The following is a 24,099-nucleotide window of genomic DNA, read 5'->3' on the forward strand; positions in this document are numbered from 1 at the left end:
CAAACCGAAATGTCCAGCTGATTTGAAACATGGAATTATTAAAAAAAATTTAAAAAAAATTTTTTTTTAATTTTTTGCAAAAATAATTTTGTGTTTAAAATTAGCTAATACGTTTCGGCTGGCAAAAATTTTGTAATATACGTTAGGTGTAATCTTTCTGTTTATTGCAGTTTGGTTTGGTTAACAAGCAAAAAAAAAATTTTTTTTTTATCACCCCATATCTTGGTTCTCGATGAATAGGGAGCATTAGTTTAAACAGTTGAAAGGTTGGAAATCACTTCTACTGCAATATTACCAAGTGTCATCCGGTTACTTTGCTGATGCTATAATTACGCATCATTGCTCTAACTAGTAGTGGGGAACTAAGTTCCGGGAACCTCTCCTCTTGCTGGGTCCGTACCATATAACTTTATTTGCTTTGCAGGCCTATGTTATAACACAGAATAGGCCGATGTACTGAAAAATAGTTACATGGTACGACCCCAGGGGTGACGTTGCGCTGGCCCAAACTTTTGCTCAGCTGAGCCGATTGTGCCTGAACCCTGAACTACACCATCTGTCCTTTTTTCCACCGCGGGAGGGTGGAAATGAGTGAGTGAAACTATGTATGTATACAGTTTTTAATCCGCAAGCTTTTGAGTTTTTATAATTTGTTTGAGGTATACTTAGAGGTGTCAAAATTTCTAAAGCGAACGTTTACGTCCAATACCAAATACAGACATAGACATGCCAAGTAAGCCGGCTGAGAGTTTAAGCTTGAATAAGTTTATGTGGAAGTGAGATTCTGAATGGCACTCAGATGAGAAACAGTACTGGATTTGTGGGAGCCATTACTATGATTGATCCAAAAATCGAAAGAATAGTGTTTTTAAACTGTTAAAAGTTTGCAGTGTATACCTCATAATGAAAAAAATCATACTTAAACTTGCTAGATAGCTAATCGTGAAGCCAACTATATTATTCGAGGCTAATTTTATCATTTAAGAGATTCAAAGTAAAATTTATACAGATGTCAAAATATACGTTCCTGTATGAGTGTGGTGTAGTTTTAAAGTAAACCATTGATTCTACAGTCCCTATTGTGAACATCACTTTATCTTCATTGACATTTCCTGATGCAAATTGCAATTAATTACATTTATCAAAAAGTTTGTGATTATTTTTACAGATCGTCAAATTTAATAGTACCAGTCCTGGTTAGTCGTCCAACAATGTTGGTAGAGTCTTGTGGCTGCAGGAGAATCAATGATATCAGCCACATATTAGTCATCTTTTTCTGTTTACTTGTGTCTGTTACTGAGTGTGGTAAGTACCATAGAAAATTTTTAGTCATGTAATCAATACAATCTGAAAGAGGCCAAAACTGTCAATGGGCAAGGTAGTCTCAATAGGGTTTATGTGGCTCGGGCAACATTATGATTTAAAAAAAAAAAAAAAAAAAATATAATGCAGTAGTAAATGTACACTCACCATACTTTAATTCACAAACCGCGAAGTTTGAATTCTTGAAGTAATTTGTCGTATGAAAACACGAGAATCAATATAACCATAAACTAAAAATATAATGATAAACAACTATAACATTAACAACTATTGAACAATGTTGAAATCACATTTTATTGGTCATGATAAAATTTAAGAATTCAAACTTCGCGGTTTGCGAATCAAGGTATGGTGAGTGTACATGCGGAAACATTAAACCTGATGGTAACATCTAAAGAAGACATTGCAAACTCATTGCCTTACCGATGTACGTCAAAAAAGTTTATCAGCTGCAAAAATTTTCTGCTTCACCAGTGCTACTAACAGTACACTATAAAACTTGTACAGCCTTATCTTACGTCAGTACAACACTGCCGAAACGACAGTGTTATAGCCACAGCAATCACTGTATAGTGCCATCCTGCACAGTGTTGGGTAAGGCGAATATAATTTTGCATTTTTGTCACTAGGACCTATATATAGTTTTTTTTTTTATATTACAGTGTTCTAACCTCTGAGAGGTATGTACATCATATATATAGTGACAGATTCTAGTGAGCAAAATGAGAAAGCTGAATAGCAGGAGGGAGGAAGCCAGTGATTCTCCCCAAATGTGACTAACAAACTTGTGGGAAATTCAAGTTGGCTATACACGGAGAGAACTCTGGTACTACGGTAGTATGTATAGCCGCGTGCAACAGTAGTATAGTGCGTCGTATACGACTGTAGCGCCCGCGCGCCACAACGAAAGTATATGGCTCCTGCTACTGTAGTATACAGGCCTCCGTGCAACTGTAGTGCGTGAACTATACAACCGTTGCTTCTGCCTTATACTACAGTTGCAACGCTGATATACTGAATTGGTATATTACCCCGCTTACCAACTTTGCCCGGGAGCCATACCAAATCGGTATTGACCCCAAGCAAATGTGCACACACACACACGCACACATAAGTGTATATATATGTATATGTACGTCGTTGTCGGCGGCGGCGCTGCACTATACATATATATCTATAACCTCGTGTTTGCCGCTCGTTGGGATGTATATACACACACACACACACACACACACACACACACACACACACACACACACACACATATATATATATATATATATATATATATATATATATATATATATATGCAATAAACAACATAATATTTTCTCGAGCTTCATACAGTATAGCATACTACTATACACCGGATGGGATCTAATAAACGCATATATATGTGCCGCTGAAAATAATGTAAACAATAGGTAATTTTATCCGAAATGAAATAGTAATTAACTACACATACATCGTTTTCAACAGCTCTACGCGTTCTAAAATAGCCCTCAATAGTATATTGCAAAAATAAGGTTCATGCTGATAGCCTCTGTTTCGCAAAAAAGGACTCGTATTAAATTAGGCAAATGAATAAAAGACAATCATAATGAAAATTTTGTATTTTAACAATAAATTATTTGAAAATTATTTTTATTTACAAATAGGAACGTATATATTTTAACTATTTAATTTTGTCAATTACAATGAAATTAATCTCATACAAATAGCAACGTGTATTTTTCAACAAGTTGTTTTCGTCAATCCCAATGAAATGAATCTTATGCCGTATAAGTACTTATAATCACTGTAAGGTAACTAAAAAAATTCTGTAATTGTTTCATTACAAGCCTAATATTTAAATCAATTAAAAGTTCGAGCTTACAGATGTAACATGATTATTGAAACAAAAAATATTCCTATCTTAAAAATTAAAGCACAGTTTTTAAAATTATTCGTTTACACATTGTATCTCGTCATAATTATTTCTTCGTCACCTTTTATAATATACTGACAAGGTGGTAAAATCGGTACCGTGGATGTGTCCACTAAAATTCGAGTGGACGTTGATTGAACGTCCAAAATATCTATAAAACTTCAAAATAATCCTTTCTCTTGTCACAAAATGTATAAAAACAAAGCCTACGCCACCGCGCCGTGTTGTCCTCACGAGATAATTGTTTATATGCACATTCTATATATATGCGTATACATATAAAACTATACAAAAAATGTCGTGTATATATTATATACGCATAAGTATATATATAAAAAATATATATATACATATACATTCGAACGAGCGGTAAACACGAGGTTATAGATATATATGTATAGTGCAGCGCCGCCGACGACGACGATGTACATATACATATATATATGTAAAGAAAGTATACTCTCTTTAAATACAAATAAAGCGTGTCCTTTGATAGGTGATTGATAGAGGGGGTAAGGATATTGAAGGTAAGAAGTGAAACAATAGAGAAGAGAGAGGAAAAGGAGTAGTAACAGATATAAACTCAGAGAGAAAGGTAGTGCGAACAAATAAGGATCAAGAAGCAAGTGAAATATAAAATTACAGTCTTCAGTGTAAAATATAAAATACAATAGAGATAATAGACTTATATTTTCGTTCCTCTACTTTTTTCAGGTAAAATTACGCTGTAAATATTGTAAATATTGTATAATAATTATTAAATAAACTCTACTTTTTTCAGAGTAACAAATATTAGTTTATTTTTCTCGTATCTATTGTTATAAATATAAAACATTATAGAACGCAAATATTGTCTCAAGATAACAAAAATGCCAAAATTAAGATTTAATTTTGAAGTTGTTTCCTCACCGAGTGATAGCAAAACAAACATAACAAATATAACCTTCATCGAAACGGAAAAAGGAATACAGTATGCTATACCACGGCAATATCAAAATATAGACAATCACACAGAAGTCAAGAAAACAGAGGTATTTATTAAATTTAAAAGTAACGCTAAAAGGGGTACACAACAGAAGTTATGGATAGGATTAGATGATGAGTTAGCAAAAGTATACATAGATGAAATAGGAAATTTTCAATTTAAGAATGTATATTTAAACGAAATTGAAAAAGAAAAAAAAATAATAGAAAATCCTGTAGATATAAACAACTTGATAGAACAATTATTAACAAACAAACAAAAAGATAATAGCAAGCTTAACTTAAAAAATATATCAGAAAAATTTATTTTAGAAAAATTTAATGAAAAACAGACGAATATAACTCAATGGATGAATACATTTGAAAAAGAATGTGAAAGATTTGAAATTATTGAAGATAATACAAAAATTGAAATTTTAAGATTATTTTTAGATAAAGCCTGCATGGACTGGCATTATACAGCACAAACAGAATTAAAAATAAATAATAACTGGCAAGAATGGAAAGAAAAATTTCTAAAAACTTTTGCAGATAGAAGTTGGAATTCATCTATATATGCATTGTCCTATAAATATTATGAAGGTTCATTAACAGAATATGCGATAAAAAAAGAAAGATTATTAATAAATGTGGACCCAAACATGGGAAAAAAGACAATAATAGCGTTGATAGTAATGGGTCTGCCAGAATGGATAAGAAATAAATTAGATAAAGAAGAATGTGTAGATTCAACAATATTAATAAATGAAATAAGAAAACATGAAAGTTTGAACAAAAAAATTATAAGCAAGAAAAATGATAATAGATACAATTATAAACATAAAAATGAAGAAAAAAAACCGTGTCAAATATGTGAGAAAATAGGAAAATCCAACAGATTCCATCCTGAAGAAAAATGTTGGTTTAAGAATAAAGATAAAACAAGAGTAGTTGGGGCAAATGAAAGAATAAATGCAGATTTATATACAGAAGAAAAAAACGAATAGAGACACCATTGATTAAAATACCAATATTGTTAAATAATAAATTGAGGGTTATAGGAACATATGATTCCGGGGCTCAGATATCATTAATAAATAAAAGAATAGTTAAAATACAAGAAGAAGAAAAAAATGTAAACAAAATATATTTGAAGTCAGTCAATGGTGTCAGCGAAACAAAAGGCTTAATAAAAGTGAAAGTAAAAATATTCGAAATAGAAGAAGAAATATACTTAGATATGGTGGAAAGAGAAGACTTTGAGGATATTATAATAGGTTTAGATATGATAAAAAAATTTAGACTTATACAAGATGAGAATTTAAATATTTCCCAAAAGAAAAAAATAATCAAAGAAAAAGATCAACATATAAAACAGAATTCAACAGAAAAGGTTACGGAAGTAAAAATAAACTTTAATGAGCATGTGACAGAAGAGGAAAGCGATTTACGATTAGAACATTTAGAAAATAGTAAAAAGAAAGAGATAAAGAATATAATTAAGAAATACAATTCAGTCTTTGCAAAAAACAAATATGACATAGGGACAGTTAAAGATTATGAAGCAAGAATAGATTTAATAGAAGAAAAATACTGTAGCAAAAGACCATATAGATGTACAATAGAAGATAAAAAAGAGATAGAACAACAAGTAGCAAAATTACTTGAAAAAAAATTAATAGAAGAATCGTACAGCCCTTTTGCAGCACCTGTTACTCTAGCATTTAAAAAAGAAGAAAATAAGAAATCAAGACTATGCATAGACTTTAGAGACCTAAATAAATTAATTGTACCGCAAGCACAACCTTTCCCACTAATCGAAGATTTAATAACAAAAACAAGAAACTGTAAATTTTTCACCACCCTAGATATAAATTCGGCTTTTTGGTCAATACCTCTTAGAATTGAAGATAGAAATAAAACTGGTTTTATTACACAAGATGGACACTACCAATGGACTTGCCTTCCGTTTGGCTTAAAAACAGCACCAGCAATATTCCAAAGAATACTAAGCAACATTTTAAAAAAAAATAATTTAAAAAATTTTGCAGAAAATTACATAGATGATATACTTATATTTTCACCAACTTTTGAAAAACATATAGAACACATCAAACAAGTTTTAAACGCAATATTAAAAGAAGGATTTCGATTAAAATTTAAAAAATGTACATTTGGTTCAAATTCTGCAAAGTATCTCGGACACATAATAGAAAATAATACCGTTCGTCCAATAAAAGATAATTTAATAGCAATAGAAAACTTTCCACAACCAAGAACCCAAAAAAATATTAGACAATTTTTAGGCAAAATAAACTTTTATCATGAATATATTCCGAAAAGTGCGATATTATTAGACCCACTCCACAAATTACTTAGGAAAAATGAAAAATTTATATGGACAGAGGAATGTGAAAAATCATTTCAACAAACAAAAAAGTTACTGTGCTCAAAACCAATTTTAGAGATATTTGACCCAAACTTAGAAATAAAACTGTACACAGATGCATCAATAGAAGGAATAGCAGCAGTGTTTAAACAAACACAATTTGATGGAAAAGATAAACCGATAGCATATTTTTCAAAAAAACTAACAGAAACACAAAAGAAAAAAAAAGCAATATATTTGGAATGTTTGGCTATAAAAGAAGCAATAAAATATTGGCAGCAGTGGCTTATTGGAAAAAAATTTATAGTATATTCAGACCATAAACCATTAGAAAATCTAAATATTAAAGTAAGAACAGACGAAGAACTAGGTGATTTAACTTACTATTTATCGCAATATGATTTTACAATAAAATACATCCCAGGAAAAGAAAATATAGAAGCAGACTGTCTTAGCCGAAATCCGGTATTAGAACCAGAAATAAATAACGAAGAATTTTTAAGAATAATAAATTTAATAGAAATAGATGAAATCAAAATAGATCAAGAAAAAAACAAAGAAATACAAAAATCAAATAAAATGTTAATAAAAAGAAATGAAATTTTTTATAAAAAGAGTAGAAAAAAAGAAAAAATAATACTATCAGAAGAGTTTAGAAAAAAATTGATTAAAAAAATACACAAAGAATGGTTTCATATTGGAATAAAACAAATGATGACTAGAATAAGCACAAACTACACAGCGAAGAATTTAACAAAAAATATAATCAAAACATGTAGAGAATGTAAAATATGTATAGAAAATAAATCAAGAGGTCAACTTAAATACGGCCAAATGTCACATTTAGGCCCAGCAAAAAAACCTTTTGAAATTGTCTCAATAGATACCATTGGTGGATTTGGAGGAAATAGATCAACAAAAAAATATTTACGCCTCCTAGTAGATCACTTTACCAGGTATGCTTATATAATAACATCCAAGACACAAACGGCAAGTGACTTTATTAAACTAGTAAGAAAAATAATAGATACTGAACAAATAGAAATGATTTTGTCAGATCAGTACCCAGGAATAAACTCAAAAGATTTCAAAGATTTTTTGGAACACAATAATATCAAAATAGTTTTTACAGCTGTTAATGCGCCATTTTCTAACGGATTAAATGAAAGACTCAATCAAACAATAGTTAATAAAATTAGGTGCAAATTAAACGAAAACCAAAATAAAAAAGCTTGGACATCAATAGCTCATGAATGTATAAAAAAGTATAATGAGACAGAACATTCTGTTACAGGATTCACACCGCAATATTTACTAGATGGGACTGATGTAAGCATAACACCTCAAGAATTAATAACAATAAATAACAAAGACATCTGGCTAAAGAATAGACAAACAGCAATAGAAAATACCATTAAATCGCACAATTATAACAAGAAAATATTTGATAAAAACAGAAAAAATCATATATTTAAAATTGGAGATCTAGTATATATAGAAAATGGAAACAGACTAAATAGGAGAAAAATGGATAGATTACGAATTGGACCTTATGAAATAATAAATAAAATTTCAGAGTCTATATATCAAATAAAAACAGAAAAAAATAGAAAACCAGATTTATTTCACATAACAAAATTGGTTCCAATGAATATGGAACTAAATGACGACGATTTTAGTGAGAAAGAAATGTAAATAAAACAAAATGCAATGAGATGTTCCAATTTTCGGCTAATACGGAGGGGGGGAGATGTAAAGAAAGTATACTCTCTTTAAATACAAATAAAGCGTGTCCTTTGATAGGTGATTGATAGAGGGGGTAAGGATATTGAAGGTAAGAAGTGAAACAATAGAGAAGAGAGAGGAAAAGGAGTAGTAACAGATATAAACTCAGAGAGAAAGGTAGTGCGAACAAATAAGGATCAAGAAGCAAGTGAAATATAAAATTACAGTCTTCAGTGTAAAATATAAAATACAATAGAGATAATAGACTTATATTTTCGTTCCTCTACTTTTTTCAGGTAAAATTACGCTGTAAATATTGTAAATATTGTATAATAATTATTAAATAAACTCTACTTTTTTCAGAGTAACAAATATTAGTTTATTTTTCTCGTATCTATTGTTATAAATATAAAACATTATATATACACTTATGTGTGCGTGTGTGTGTGTGCACATTTGCTTGGGGTCAATACCGATTTGGTATGGCTCCCGGGCAAAGTTGGTAAGCGGGGTAATATACCAATTCAGTATATCAGCGTTGCAACTGTAGAATAAGGCAGAAGCAACGGTAGTATAGTTCACGCACTACAGTTGCACGGAGGCCTGTATACTACAGTAGCAGAAGCCATATACTTTCGTTGTGGCGCGCGGGCGCTACAGTCGTATACGACGCACTATACTACTGTTGCACGCGGCTATACATATTACCGTAGTACCAGAGTTCTCTCCGTGTATGGAGCAAGACGCAAATCCCCAAATAACTTGACACAATTTTATGCACAATAACTTAATAAACTAATCTCAAGCTATTTAACTTAATAACCCAACGGGCCAATAATCAGCCTCATGAGTTTAAATGAATTAGAAAATTTATTAATTAACAACGCAAGTGCCAATCTCCACACAACTGGGAGCACTTACTGGCTGCTTAAATTATGAATAAAATAAAATAATTACGCAAGTGCCAATCCCCACACAACTGGGGGCGCTTACTGGCTGCTTTAATTATTAATAGAATAAATATTATAACGCAAGTGCCAATCTCCACACAACTTGGAGCGTTTACTGGTCGATTACTTAATTTATGTTAAATAAAATAATAACGGAAGCACTTATCTCCTTACAACCTGCGTCACACTGGTTGCTTTAATTATTTATGATTAATAAAATAATAATACAAGTGCCACTTACCACACAACTGGGAGCGGTTACTGGCTGCTTTAATTGTTAATAAAATAAATTAATAACACAAGCACCTATCCCGATGCATATTGGAGTGCTTACTGGTCGCTTTGATTATTTACAATAAATAGTATAATCCAAGGACCAATACCCACATGACCCGAGGCGCTTACTAGTCGCTTACTTAATTTATAATAAATAAAATAACAACGCAAGCGCCAATCCTTACACAAGTGGGGGCACTTACTGAATGCTTTGAATTATTGATAAAATAAAATAATAACGCAAGCGCCAATCCGCACACAACCGGGGGTGCTTACTGGTCACTTTACTTATTTAAGATCAATGGAATAATGCAAGCCTTCCGGGTCGTGTGTGGATTAGCGTTAGCATTATTCTATTTATTGTAAATAATCAAAGCGACCAGTAATCGCCCCGGGTTGTGTGAGGATAAGTACTTGCGTTATTATTTAATTTGTTATAAATTATGTAAGCAACCAGTAAGCGCCCCGGGTTGTGTGGATTGGCGCTTGCGTTATTATTTTATTTCATCAGTAATTAAAGCAGCCAGTAAGTGCTCCCGGTTGTGTGGGGATTGGTGCTTGCGTCACTATTTTATTTATCATATATAAACAAAGCGACCAGAAAGTGTCCCGGGTTGTAAGGGGATAAGTGCTTGTGTTATTATTTTATTTATTATAAATTAAGTAAGTAACCAGTAAGCACCCCGGGGTGAGTGGGGTTCGGCGCTTGCGTTGTTAAATAATAAATTTTATTATTCATTAAAACTCATGAGGCTGCTTATTGGCCTGTTGGGTTATTGGGTTAAATCGCTTGGGATTAGTTTATTAAGTTATTGCGCATGAAATTTCGTCGAGTTATTTGGGGATTTGCGTTCTGCTCCATATAGCTAATTTGAATTTCTTGCAAGTTTTCCAGTCACATTTGGGGAGAACCACTGGCTTTCTCCCTCCTCCTAGGATTATAGCTATTCTGCTTTTGCATTTTCTCATTGGGATCTGTAGCTATATATAGGTCCTAGTGACAAAAATGCAAAATCATATCCGCCTCACCCAACACTGATCCTGCAGCTATCACAGGAGAGTCCCAGCGTTGGCCGCGGTGGTCAATAGTTTGCTGCCAACCGCAACCTTCAGAGCTAACTGGCCACTCTGTTAAATAAATAGTTTTTAATAACACAAGCGCCTATCACTTCATGACCCGGTGCGCTTACTGGTCACTCTTTTAAATAAATAATTATTAAAATAACACAAGCGCCTATCACCTCATGACCCGGGGTGCTAACTGGCGACACTGTTAAATAAATACTTATTAATAACACAAGCACCTATCACCGTATAACCTGGGGTGCTAATTGCAAATCTAGTAAATAAATAGTTATTAATAAATATGTCAAGCACCTTTTTCCTGATGATCCAGGACACTTATTTGCAACACTATTAAATAATAAAAAGTTAATCCATAACATATGTAAACATATCACAATTTTGATTGCCTATCTAGTACGACAAAGATCTTTTTAAATGGCGCTCTTGTAATTCCTTGATAATTTATTATTTAATAGTAGCCAGTAAGCGCCCCGGGTCATGAGGTAATAGGCGCTTGTGTTATTAATAATTATTAATTTAACAGTGACCAGTAAGCGCCCCGGGTCATTGGGTGATAAGCGCTTGTGTTATAAATAATTATTTATTTAACAGAGTTGCCAATAAGCGCTCCAAGTCACTGAGTGATAGGCGCTTGTGTTATTTTAATAATTATTTATTTAAAAGAGTGGCCAGTAAGTGCCCCGGGTCATTGGGTGATAGGCGCTTGTGTTAGTAATATTACAATTTTGAATTTCCGCGTGTCTTTAGCAATATGCCCCTTTACTGCTGTGCTGTCTGCTCGACGGAACATTCTCCCTAGATCGTATAGCTATTTATACGATCTAGGGAAAAAGTTCCGATATTGAATCTGCCTAACCTAACGCTGCACTGAAGGTTGTGGTTGGCCGCAAACTTTTGACCATCGCGGCCAACGTTGGAGAGTCTTGCAGTTGTGGCAGTACGTACACAGCTAATCCATTAATTCAATACCACCGCCGAAACCGCTGTACTTACTCCCGCGCTTATATAGCTATAAATTTTACAAAAAACAAAATTGTTGATACATTTGCCTAAAATGTACGAGATTTATGTAAGTGAAATGAAAGGTTTTTGATGTTCATGGCTCGGTGGCGCGTATAGAGCTAAGAGAAAAATGTGTATGTTATGCACTGCTTTGAGTAGTGGACGTGCGTACACGAGTGGCGCTGCCACCTGTCGGTAGTGCCGTAGTTGTGTTATCATTTTTAATAAATGTCTTTTGATTAAGTCTGTCAACACGTACATTTCGAGATAGTGGTATATTTGGAATTGCAGAATCTTTGTTGTGTCAGTTTTTTACTTGATTACTTTCAGTAAATTAATTAATAGGCTACGACTTTCAGTAAAAGTGCTTAGTTGTCATAAGAGCTATGTTTAGAATTTAATTTTCATTTATTATTTTCTTGCGTTTATATTTGTCAGCCTACTCTAAAATTTTGAGGGGTAGTGTATTTTAACTCAATAAATGATTCCTCAAGATTTCATGCCATTCTGTTCATAATTACTTTATGAAAGAACCACTTAAACAATTTGGTGAGGCTTTTCAATTAAAAAAAAAATATTTTAACCCTGTAGAAACAATATTCTATTATTATTACCTTTTCATAGATTTATTTTTCACAATTTTTGAACTATCAGATATTTAACACTCATCTGTCCATTTTTCTTTCATTCAATAATCCTTTTTTAAGTATAATAAAAAATAATAGACAAAACTATATCGCATGCCTGGTTGTACATAAACGCTAATACAAATATGCTCTTGTATGTATATATATCTTCCTATATTGTATAGTTGTACGGGCGGGGCTTTCCACACTACCCCCCCCCCCGTGTCCCCTGCAGCGCCCCCACCACCCCCACGCAAAATAAGGGAAAATTCGTATATCGTCAATGATATTTTAACCCAACAAAATAATAGCCCCAGATCCATTGAGCCCCCCTGGCCCCCCGCACAATTTTTAAAGCCCCTCCCACGATCCCCCCGTAGCCCCCCGCAGCTCCCCCCGCAAAATTAGGGAAAATTCCGTTCATTTTACCTTAATTTTGACCCATTAAAAATCTCCCTTAGTTTTTTCTAAGTCCCCCTCCACTCCCCCGCACGATTTTAAGAGCCCCCTTGCTGCGCCTCCACAGCCCCTCTGTAGCCACCCCACTATATGTTACGTAAGCTGTAGCTAGCAATTGCAAGTCGCAGCTCCTACAACTTACGGTAAACAATCTCTCAGCTATATATAGTTATCTATTTTTTCCACATCGCCCAGGAAGCAAATATATCGATTTTGTACTTATTAACAACAAGTTCATAAAACACCAAAAGTAGTTATTACTTTATATTAATATTGATAAGTATAAAATCTGAGGCACGTTGACTTTTTTTTATTTGTATTATTTCTTTCTTACATTGAGTTTCGAATAAATACGTGTAATCGTATAACATGATATGATCACACATATTCATTGAAACTCAAGTAGTAAAAAAATCATATAAACCGTGGTAGTCATCGCCAGTCGCCCTATGAAACCACAAAGAGACAGAACTACCCGATACCCGATTTAAAGAAAAAAAAACCATTAATAGATGTAGCAATTAGGTAAAACTTTAATCGCATTTCCATACGTTTGCTTGTAATTTTTTTTTCTTAAAAAATCCGCCTGTCTTAAACCTATTCCTTTTTATGTATACAAATCAAAAAACAACTGCAAAATATGTAAAAGTTATTATTTTATACATAATTCTAATTTTCATAAGATAAAATTTTTAATACAGAATCTTAAAATTTAATTTTTTTAAATTATTGTTTTTCAATACGTTTACGAAGTAATCACAAAAATAAACCAATTTTGCTAAAGAAAATTAAAAGAATGATCTTATTTAAGAAAATTTCAGGAAGTGTTTGACGGAAATGTACTCCCAAAATTATTAATTTATTTGAAAAATGTAGGTGTGTAGTGCATACATCACGCAAAGTTCTGTCAACTATCTCTAAAGCTTTTTTCGGAATCATAGATGCCTCATCCGAAACTATCATATCGATTTCACGTAATTTCTTGTTTTCAGATTCGAATTCAAAAAATGCAGTTTCAATATGTTTAAATCCAAAGATAAGCGAAAGTTTATGACTGGTCATACGTTTTGGTAAAAGTACTGACGCAATGCCAGTCCATGCCATTGACAAAATATTTTTTTCTTTGTGATATGAAGTAATAAATTAATGTTTTATATTAAAAGGTTCTTCCTGATCCTCCAGAAACATCTATAAAAAAAATCTTCCTGACGTCATTACATACAATTTTAAAAATATTTTTTTGTTTATTGTTTAGCTGAGCATACATCAAATCACATCAAGCACTTCTAACTAAGCAATTTACTGCTGATGGGGGTTGGCGCGCGGAGCGCGCCGGGGGGTGTAAGCCCCACATTTATGTATATACACACACATATATATATATAAATACTTCGGTGTACTGAAGTGTGTAAATAAGAAATATACGCATAAGCATAAAGCCTTGAATAAAACGTGCCACACGTATATGTATGTACACTGCATGTAGCGTGGGAGTAAGTACAGCGGTTTCGGCGGTGGTATCGAATTAACGGATTAGCTGTGTACGTACTGCTACAACTGCAGGACTCTCCTGCGATAGCCGCAGGATGGTGCTATACAGTGATCGCTGATTGTAGTGACGATACGGCTGTACAAGTTTTTTAGTGTAGGAAAAGCGCTGGGAAAAATGACCATGACTCGAGACAATGGTATTATAGAGAATGTCTGCAAGTCATGCATCATATGCTAAGCCTATATACTTGAAAATTGACCCGCTTGTGTCTCTTGGTCCATTTATGTTTTAACTGACACTAGAGAGGTGTCTAATGCTTTAAGCAGTGCACCCAAAAAAATAACCTCTCATAGTCCAACAACCCAACCCATCGGAGCTCAAACGACTGTAGGCTCTCGTGACACGACCATTTGGGCCCGCTTGTACCAAAAATTGTGTTGCGTGAGATCAAAAAGTCGTTGAACTGTCGCAGCAGAACGATAAGCGGACAGAAACTTGTACTTTGAATTCGTACAGTGCAATGTCGCGTTGAGCTGTGGAAGCCAGTGGGAAAAGGTCGCGGGAGCCAAGCAATCGGCCTCTCAGAGCACAAAGTTTGGGCTCTACGCGTTAAGTAGCAGGAGGAGGCCAGGAGAGCCAGGTGATCGATCTCTCAAAGCGCAATGTCTGGGCTTTCTTACTTAAAATTTCGAGCTGTACAAGCAAATGTTTTTTTTTAATCGTTTTTTTTCACTTTTTTATTTTTCGAAAAATAAAACTTTACGAGTTTTTTTGTAAGTAAAAAATTATTTAAAGTTTACATGAAATGTCAAGTAAGTGGCTGTGCGTAAGTGTGTACGTCTGTTATCATTTATATATTTTAAAATAGACATAGGATTTCCATGAAACAAATTTTTTTGGAAAACAAAAATTATGACGAATAAAGTACTGTTACGTCAGTGCGACGTACTATTCGAGTCTAAGCTTTCGCTCAATAACTCGGGACACACGCTGGGCACGTTAATGGGAGACGGAGCTAAAGGGATAGTTCTAACTAACGACACGATATTTGCAAAGGAGCTACGACTGTTTTAACACAGCTTGAAGCGATTATTATGCAAGGAATATCCCGATTCACTTAATTTGCGCGTGGTGCCCCTAAAGTTAGTCGATTTTATCCAGACCGGTGTACCAAAGGGTATCACGTCCGCGATCTAGAGGATGCCGGCATTGTTACGGGAAAAAGTTTTGTTTCTCGCGACCGGGCTTGGATGTATTAATACCGTCGTGAGTACTGATTTTCGCTTTAATTTTGTTAGTTTTTGCTCCGATAGTGCCACTACCGTGGCGGATAGTGGCGTACACGAAAAATAACTTAATAATTTTCAAGGGGCCACGGTTACCAGTATCGTGGCGGATATAGGTGCGCGCGTGAACAACCTTAAATAATTTTCAAGAGTCCACGGTTACCAATATCGTGGTGGATATAGGTGTTCGCGTAAACAACCTTAAATAATTTTCAAGGATCCTCGGGTACCAATATCGTGGCGTATATTGGTGCACGCATAGACAACTTTAGTTATGGACCCGGCCGAAACAAACGGAAAAGAAAAAATACTAGAAAATTATAACTTTCACACATACTTTTATTTAAATATAACTGGAACACATGGGGAACCAGTACGAGCCGAGGTAAGTAAAGAGCTTTTTGCTACGCGCTCGTGGAGGACTGAGTGATAGCAAAGGCGGACTCTAACTATTCAGTCGATCGTTTGAGGGGGATCGTAGTTAAGAGAGTCTCTGGGCCTTTTTATAAGGAGTAGCGGACCTTGGTGACGCGCTGGTTCGATAACAACGCAGGAGAGCTTGCCGGGGGAAAATCTTGCAAAAATGACAATAGACAAAAATCCCATTGGCTAGAACTGCTCTAGTATAGCCATTTAGAAATTGACACCTCCTACATCCGGTTCACTCGATTGGTGATTTATTAATTAATTCTACTACTTAACGCCAAAACGGTGACTACTGACGTAATAACTTATAATTATAATATTTATGGGGTTATTTATAATAATCATTATAATAATAATAATAATAATAATAATAATAATAATAAAAGTAATAATTATAATAATAATAATAATAATAATAATATTAATAAAAATAGTAATAATAATAATAATAATAATGATAATAATAATAATAATAGTAATAATAATAATTGTAATAATGATAAAAAGAATATCAGTTGTTTGAATAATAGTGCTTTGTCTGTCGCGAGTTAACATAATTTGTTTTATCCGTAGTTTGAATGTTTATAATGTTACAAAAATAATACGGAATTTTCGTAGAATTTTAGTCAATAAGTTTTTCTGCTGCCAGTAGTTGGAGAGGAAGTCGTCTCGTGGTACCCAAGGGAATCGGAAACTCTGTTACTCCTGTTGGAGGCAGGCGTACGGACTCTCTCTCCGAGTCAAGAAAAGGGGAAGGGTTACTTTCCGTTTTCTTTTACATTTGGGAAAAAGTGTTAGCAATTAACTAAATGACAAATTAGACTATTGCAGTATGTTTATGAAATTGTTATTGCGATGCAAAAAGGGTTACTCTGTAAATCATGAGCTTGCGAACTTGAATGGTAAAAATCGGGTAATCACTTGAAGGTTACTAATGTTGTGTACCAGGTTTATTATAGTTAATATGTAATGTAGTTGTTTGCTAGTGGTGTAGTGTATACTGGTTGTTTGTGACGATTCTGGCTTTTACTAATGTTTTCGCTTATTTCTATGTAATAATTCTAAGCTATCCAAATGCTTAACTTTATGTAAATCTAAAAATATATTTGCATTTAATGTTTCAGTTTAACTGTTTCCAGTTAAACTTTTGCATCTACGGTTGTCGAAAAATATTTTGTTTCTCATTTCCGGTCAGCATAGGCCAGCGTGCATGCACATAAATCATCATTGCACTGTAGGTATCAGTAACTTGCAGGTGATTCACCTCTTTTTAGATGCACGTTGGTCCTTGCTCAAGTGCTTTCAAAACAACATTCCTTGGGAATAAGCAGGGGAAAAATTATTGGTAATTTTCAGTTTACCGACGTTACAGTATTGTAATATTAAAGTTTTTATTTATTAATTACTTATTTAGTAGTCATTAATTAATTTGTCGATAAATGTTTTTGTATGGTAAATTTTTATAAATCAAATATTTATTAAAATTGTACATTATTCTATACATTTTGAACATTATATCGCATCGATACAAACGTTTCTTGGTTTTTTTCAAATAATACATATACATATACTTACGTATATACATATATTCAAATATATATACATAGATTTTAGATATTTTTTTTGCTATTAAATTATAAATACAACAAAAAATTACTCACTTGTATATGACTAAAAAACATTGGCATATAGTCTTAACAAGTTAAGTCTAATCTGCAGGCACTGACAGGCCACTTGCCTGGCTCTCCTGTGTGGGGATCTGAGCCTGCTGCGCAACCGTCGGTAAAAGAGTAGGCTCTTTAGCCTTTCTCCGCTACTCTTTCCCCCGCGTCTCTGCTCGTCGTGCAGGCCACTGCGCGAGCAGAGAAGTCTCGACCGTCATTGCGAGCACACATTTTGTATTTTCCTTGAGAAGCCCTTTTTTACTAGTGAATATTAAACCTCTTCTTGTTAATGTTAACAAGCATTTAATTACTTAACCTTCCTCCTCAACTCCTGGAAACGGCAGCCATGGGACTGCCACCTCAAGCCGATTCATAGGCCACATACCCATATCCCATACCTGGCCCTCTCCTGTTACTTAACGCGTAGAGCCCACACTTTGTGCTCTGAGAGGCCGATCGCTTGGCTCTCGCAGCCTCCTCCCACTGGCTTCCACAGCTCAACGCGACATCGCACTGTACGAATCCAAAGTACAAGTTGCTGTCTGCTCATCGTTGTGGTGCGACAGGTCAACGTCTTTTTGATCTCGTGCAACATAATTTTTGGTATAAGCGGGCTTAAATGGTCGTGTCGCGCGAGCCTACAGTCGTTAGAGCTCCTATACGTTGGATTGTTGGGGTATGAGAGTTTGTTATTTCTTTGGGTGTGGCATAGCAGAGATCAGACAGCAGAAACGTAGTAAGTCAAAAAATAAAACCGATTTGGTAGTATTGCGAGGACATTGATTCGTTCCGTGGAAAGTTAAAAATCCTATCAGAGGCAATATGTTGTGGATCTAGCCAAATAAAATGTTTTTTTTTTTTTTTTAATTTCCTGCAATATATATCAATGTCCGTTGACTGTACACACACCATGGTTAGTAATCCGAAAACAAGTAATGGGGTGTTTTCCGCTTTCACAACATAAGTCTACATACTTTTCTAGTATTTAAATCGTCTGCTTGTTTACTACTGTTTGAACGGATCGTGTATGCTTTTGATGGCTGTGGCATGATTATTAGTAATGGCACTTCGTTATTTCTAGTTACAGACATGAAAAATCTATCCAAGCATTTGAATAGTTTATTCTAATTGTAATAAATATACAGACGATTTGGATGTTGAACAAGTGGATATACCTATGTGTACGTTTACACTATTATGTATACACTAGCACTCTTGATTTTACTCCATTGCCATATCTCACTAAACTTTTCTGCTGTAGACTATTGTATTAATTTCCGCGTTTTCTGTTGGCTGTCGCCGTGTTAATTTTAAAAAGGCAGGACCAATCATTTTAAAGGGCCAAGTAAAATAAGTGTGCATCCGCTCCGAGAATTACTGCAATGCCTTCCGCTCGTAGTTAAAACCGGCATCCGTACAGTATACCGAATACCGCTGATTAGTTTACTAGAGTGCGCTTTGAAGTAAGCTACTATGTTCAAACTTTTCACCATCACAGCCAACGCTAGCTAGCATTCTAAAGGTACGAAACGTATATTTTTGTATGATGGTAAACACAATTACAAGCTTACTGAGAAATTATTATACTATTAATGGTAATATTTTTAGAACCAAACAATTTTACGTTATCACACTGTTAGAATCAGTGAGTGTAAGTCCAATAAGCAGCCCTGTCTGCAGGGTGTCTGTGGGAATGGCTGCAGTTCAGACTGTGGGATTTTAGGGCAATATATATATATAGGAAAGTGAACAGGATGTCTGCAGGTGAGACTGTAGAATCAATAGTCCCTTTCGTCTGTCATACCAGTTCGATGCGCTTAAAGCAGACAAGATCACTGTTTTAGCGTTTCTAATGTCTGTTGAGTAATGAATCTAAAAGTTTTCGCAACATCGACATTGGCTTCCAACATAAATTATTGTAAAAAACTGATTGGCTGGTATTGTTCTTGTGTGGAGGGTCCACTTACTTGGTGGTAGATTTTCTGATAGCAAATCATTTCCAATTTTCCTTAAATGGTACTTCTCTTTACTCGATCGCAGACTGTTACATAACGATTCATCACAATCACCACTGACAACTTATGGCCGATCAAATGGTCACTCCTTCCGAAGCAAGGCCTCTGAAAATTTACGCAATCTGCCTGAGAGGCCGTTCCACAATCGGGTAGCACTAATGCGGAAAGAGTTCATATAACTGTCGATTCTCGCCATATTTGTCATGAAAAACTAGAAATCATTTGTTTCGGTGTGCAAATCACGCCCACGATGACGTTGTCCTCTTGTCCCTCCCTCGTCCTATCTATTTCATAGGCCACCGATGGAGACGGTTAAGCCATCTGACTAGCTACGACAGGCTCGTACTTTGTTATAACATACCTATATCAACCGAAATATTTATAATATTGCCTTATAAGTTCAATTATTTATTTCTATCAGTAAGAAAATTTGAGTAACTTTAAAAGTTAATGCGAAGGACGGCAGGAAACATTATCCGCAGCAGAAAAATTTCATTAAATCAAAAGTGAGAAACCTGTAATAAGAGCAAAAGACTTTAGTGCTTACAATTTAATAAACTCATTACATTTGGGTATAAAACAGCTATAAAAACCGCAGAAAAAATTGTCGACGGTTGTTGAATTGTATCAATTTTTAATTACTAGATTTCTCAGTGATATACAAGACATATTTTTGTATTACAGAAATTTAACAAATCAAAAAAGTGATCTTGATTAATACAAAGCTCAAATATCGAGACGACTATATCAAGAAAACTTCGGCTTTTAAGATGATGGTTCATATGAAAATTAAAAACTTGACTATTGAGGTAAAACTTAGAGAAGTGGTTTTTGTATACCTTTGCAAAATTTCAGATAGGTTTATAGGATAAAATCACAAGAATAAGTCGTTTAAAAGTTTTCATTGAATACTCGTATAACGTGGGCTCTTATGGATGTACATAGTTTTGATACAAGTTATACAATTACTCTTTAGGATGCACAAAACTAGAGTAATAAACTAGAAGTCGTCCTCTTTGTTATGGTACGTTAAAAATTGACCCTCATAGCAAAAAATCCAAAGATTTTGATTTAAACGCCATCATGCATTCCCATCTACTATGTTGAAAGCATAGGTGAGGGTAGACTGTTAATTTTTTTGAGTTGATTGCAATCATACAGAATAGTTTTTATAAACTTTTATGTTGGATATTGTGATCCATAATGTTACATGGATTCTTCATTTCATTCAATGAAGAATATTTAATAATATGTTGATGGATATTCACAACTTCAACAAATATGAACTATTTAGTTGCACATTTGGCGTCTTTTGGTCTCCCGCGGACCTCAAACGTTCGGCGCTAACCGTAAAAGCGCCCTGGAAACCCTAGCGGCTTTATCGGCTGCTTTCTTGATGTGCTCCCAGAAAGTGAGCCGTGAATCGATCCACACTCCTAGGTAGTGTACCACTGGATTTGCGCAAATAACCTCACCCACAACGTTTAGGTGGAAGTGCCCCCCGAACCATCTCTGCCTGGTGAGAACAACCATCTCCGTATTTTCGATCGCCAGTTTGAAACCGTAATCCTGAAGCCACTCTGAAACTATCGCGACCGCCCACCGTATTTTGCGCTCGGCCACCTCTCGGGATCCTGTTGTGACGTGCAATGCTATGTCATCAGCAAAGCCCGTCAGGATGCGGCCCAAATTCATGGGGCGTACTGGAGATGTGGGTTGAAGGGTTATGTAGCACGTACCTGCTCCAAAAAAGAAGTGAGCTGTTACTTATGCGAGAGGGTGGTCCTGAGACCGGAAATCGACCGCGTCATCGGTACTGCCGGGTGTTAGGGGCTTCGGGCACCTGTCGGGGTAGCTCAGCGAAAACGACGTTAATCCTGCAGGTAAACCTTGATAGAACTGTGCTCGCGCACGATCTATTGGAACAGCTCGCATGTGCCTTGGGTGTGGACCTGTTCTTTATAAATAAGCCATATCCCACATTACCGGGTCGTGGCTGCTACAGCGATAGGACTAGGTGTGCTAAAATCCTGATGTGCAGTGATAGGTTCTCTGTTTCCGACACCGGAGGTGAAGAGGGGTTCGTGTGGATCAGGTGTAGATGCGTGACCTATATAAGTTGCTACATATTCCCGAAAATTGCGGTTGGCGTCTTCAGAGAGCGGCTTGCCTAAGTCGAAGACTTTCGTCATGTGTGCGGAAAGAGTAGTGATATACTCCTGACCATCAGCGTCAACTTCAAGGCCATCGTTTGGGGTGAGCCAAGAACCGACTCCAAAGAAAAGCTGGTGCTAAAGATGGCCGCAACACTAGATCTCATCGTTATGAACTAGTTCAGCAACGATTAGGCGTCCTGGTAACTAGGACACGATTATAGATCTTACGCTGATGTCGTAACAAATGGCAGCACGGGTATCTGACTGGCAAGTACTGAAGAACCACACGTCCAGTTATTACCAGTATGTCAGCTTCGTGTTAAACGAGGACCGTGGTGAAAGCTTGCGAAAAGTAATCCAAAGGCGCGTTACTGGATGGAATGTGATAAAACTTAATCAAGATTTGCTCCAGGAAGCCATGGTAAGCGTGCCCCTTCCTGCTACTGGTGGACCGAAGATATAGCAAACCTGCGTGGAGAGGCGCAGCACCTACGGCGCGTGTTGCACAGCGACACAGAACTCGCGAAGACGCCGAGGTTGCTGCGTACAGGAAAGCAAAAAAGGCCTTGGGGAGGGCGATAAAAGTGAGCAAGAACCGATGCTGGCGTGAACTCATCGCTGAGGTAGATAAGGATTAGTAGAGCCTGGGTTACTGGATCATGTTACAAAGACTGTATAGCTCGGATCCGACGTCACACAGTGGGGTACTTTAATTTTTTTTTTTTTAAATCAAATATCTCAAGAATGAATTAAGATAGAATAATGATTTTAGTTAAAGCATACTCGTAAGTTAATGTGAAATATGGAAAAAATATTTATAAAAGTATTTTTTATTTAATTAACTTACAAATTTAAAAAAAAACACGATTTTTTTCAAATAAATGTACAAACATGCTTTAAATTTAACCCAATTCTCTCTTTAGTCTGCATGAAGCTGTGTAAAATTACTCTTCAGAATGTAAGTGACTATATTATCTAATAGGAGTACCTTTTAATGCCAAACATAATCGCAAAACAGCCAGAATCTATGTATTTTGGTTTTTTTTTTTTTTTTTTTTTTTTATTTAAACCAGAACGGATTAAGATAGAATGATGATTTTTAATAGAGCATACTCATAAGTTAGTGTGGAATACGAAAACAATACTTACAGAAGTATTGTATATCTTTCTAACCTACAAATTTCACAAAAAACACGAATTTTTTCAGAAAAACGTATCAAACTGGTTTAACTATAACTCAATTCTCTCTGCAGTCTGCAATCAGCTGTTTGACATGAGAATTTAGAATGTTAGTGACTATATGATCGAGGTATAAGTACCTTCCGATATTTAAAACAAGTTTATATTTCACATAATATTACATGCGACTGGGTGCTAGTATATATATTTTTTTTTAATGTCTCTCTTACACTAAATATTTGTTGAATATCTTAGTAACTTCCTTATATTCATGCGTATTTGTATTTTTGTAATGTGGTCAAATATTGCTTCAGCAAATTATTCTCGAACAGATTAAAAAAATTTTCTTGTCGGGGAACAAAAAATTTTTTTGTATTTTTTTGCTCATTTCAAGCAAAAAAACCGTCAGAGATGCTGATATCTGAGCCTCTTAGTTCATTAGTAAAAAATCTTTTAAAGTTAGGAAAGACAATTTTTTTGCGACTTTTAACCGCGTATTACTCGATTATTTAATTTTTTTCAATTCAGTAGGACTTGCATTTATTGCAATATATTATACTGTGATAATGTATTAACATAGGTGTGTTAAAAAAGTACTATCTTTTATGACAGAGCTCTAAACTTAATGAATTTGTAAACTTACGTAATCATTAACTATAGATAAATAGTTATTATTTACTAACTATTTAATTGAAAAATCTTTTTTTTAAGATCGTAAAAGACTAATACAATATAATATTACGTTGTATTTGTACTTTAATAAAACGTATATATGAAAAAATAAGTTAAAAAAATTTTTCACCATAGACCTAAACTGACACCTTGCTAGTAGCATTCAATTTAATTTTAAACTCATCTGTACTTGTATATAGAGTTACATCAGTTGAGAAAAAATTCATTGGGAATCGGAGTAACCTACACTAAAAAGTTTCAAAAATAACGTAAATTTTTAGGATTTTTTATATTTTTACGTGCTTGCATTTCGATGGATTTTTTAAGTTATTCTAAAATGCCAAATAGTAGAAAAAATAAGAAAAGTCTACAAAGTCGTCCTAAAAAGGTAAGAAAACATCTTCATAATTCTGGGAGAAAAAGTATTGATGTTGTTAAAGCGTCCTATATTCCAAAATATCGTCGTGCTTTAGAGATTTTAAA

General features: G+C 34.6%; 1 protein-coding gene across 9 annotated transcripts in view; it reads left to right on the forward strand.

The window, feature by feature from the left end:
* The first annotated feature begins 581 nt into the window (after positions 1–581).
* The window catches only part of kuz (zinc-dependent metalloprotease kuz), a 539,267-nt gene continuing 515,749 nt past the window's right edge, over positions 582–24,099 (forward strand). For 7 of the 9 annotated variants that reach the window (XM_089597595.1, XM_089597587.1, XM_089597563.1 and 4 more), the window contains exon 1: positions 582–1,305. In XM_089597595.1, the coding sequence (XP_089453721.1) occupies positions 1,116–1,305 (190 nt within the window). In that variant the 5' untranslated portion in view covers positions 582–1,115. The remainder of the gene's footprint in view (positions 1,306–24,099) is intronic. The other 2 variants (XM_089597577.1, XM_089597565.1) reach the window with 2 other exon arrangements.

This window comes from Copidosoma floridanum, unplaced genomic scaffold (assembly GCF_036245765.1).
Source record: "Copidosoma floridanum isolate Cflo_tuat_1 unplaced genomic scaffold, Cflo_Japanese_pri ptg000004l, whole genome shotgun sequence".
Lineage (NCBI taxonomy): Eukaryota > Metazoa > Arthropoda > Insecta > Hymenoptera > Encyrtidae > Copidosoma > Copidosoma floridanum.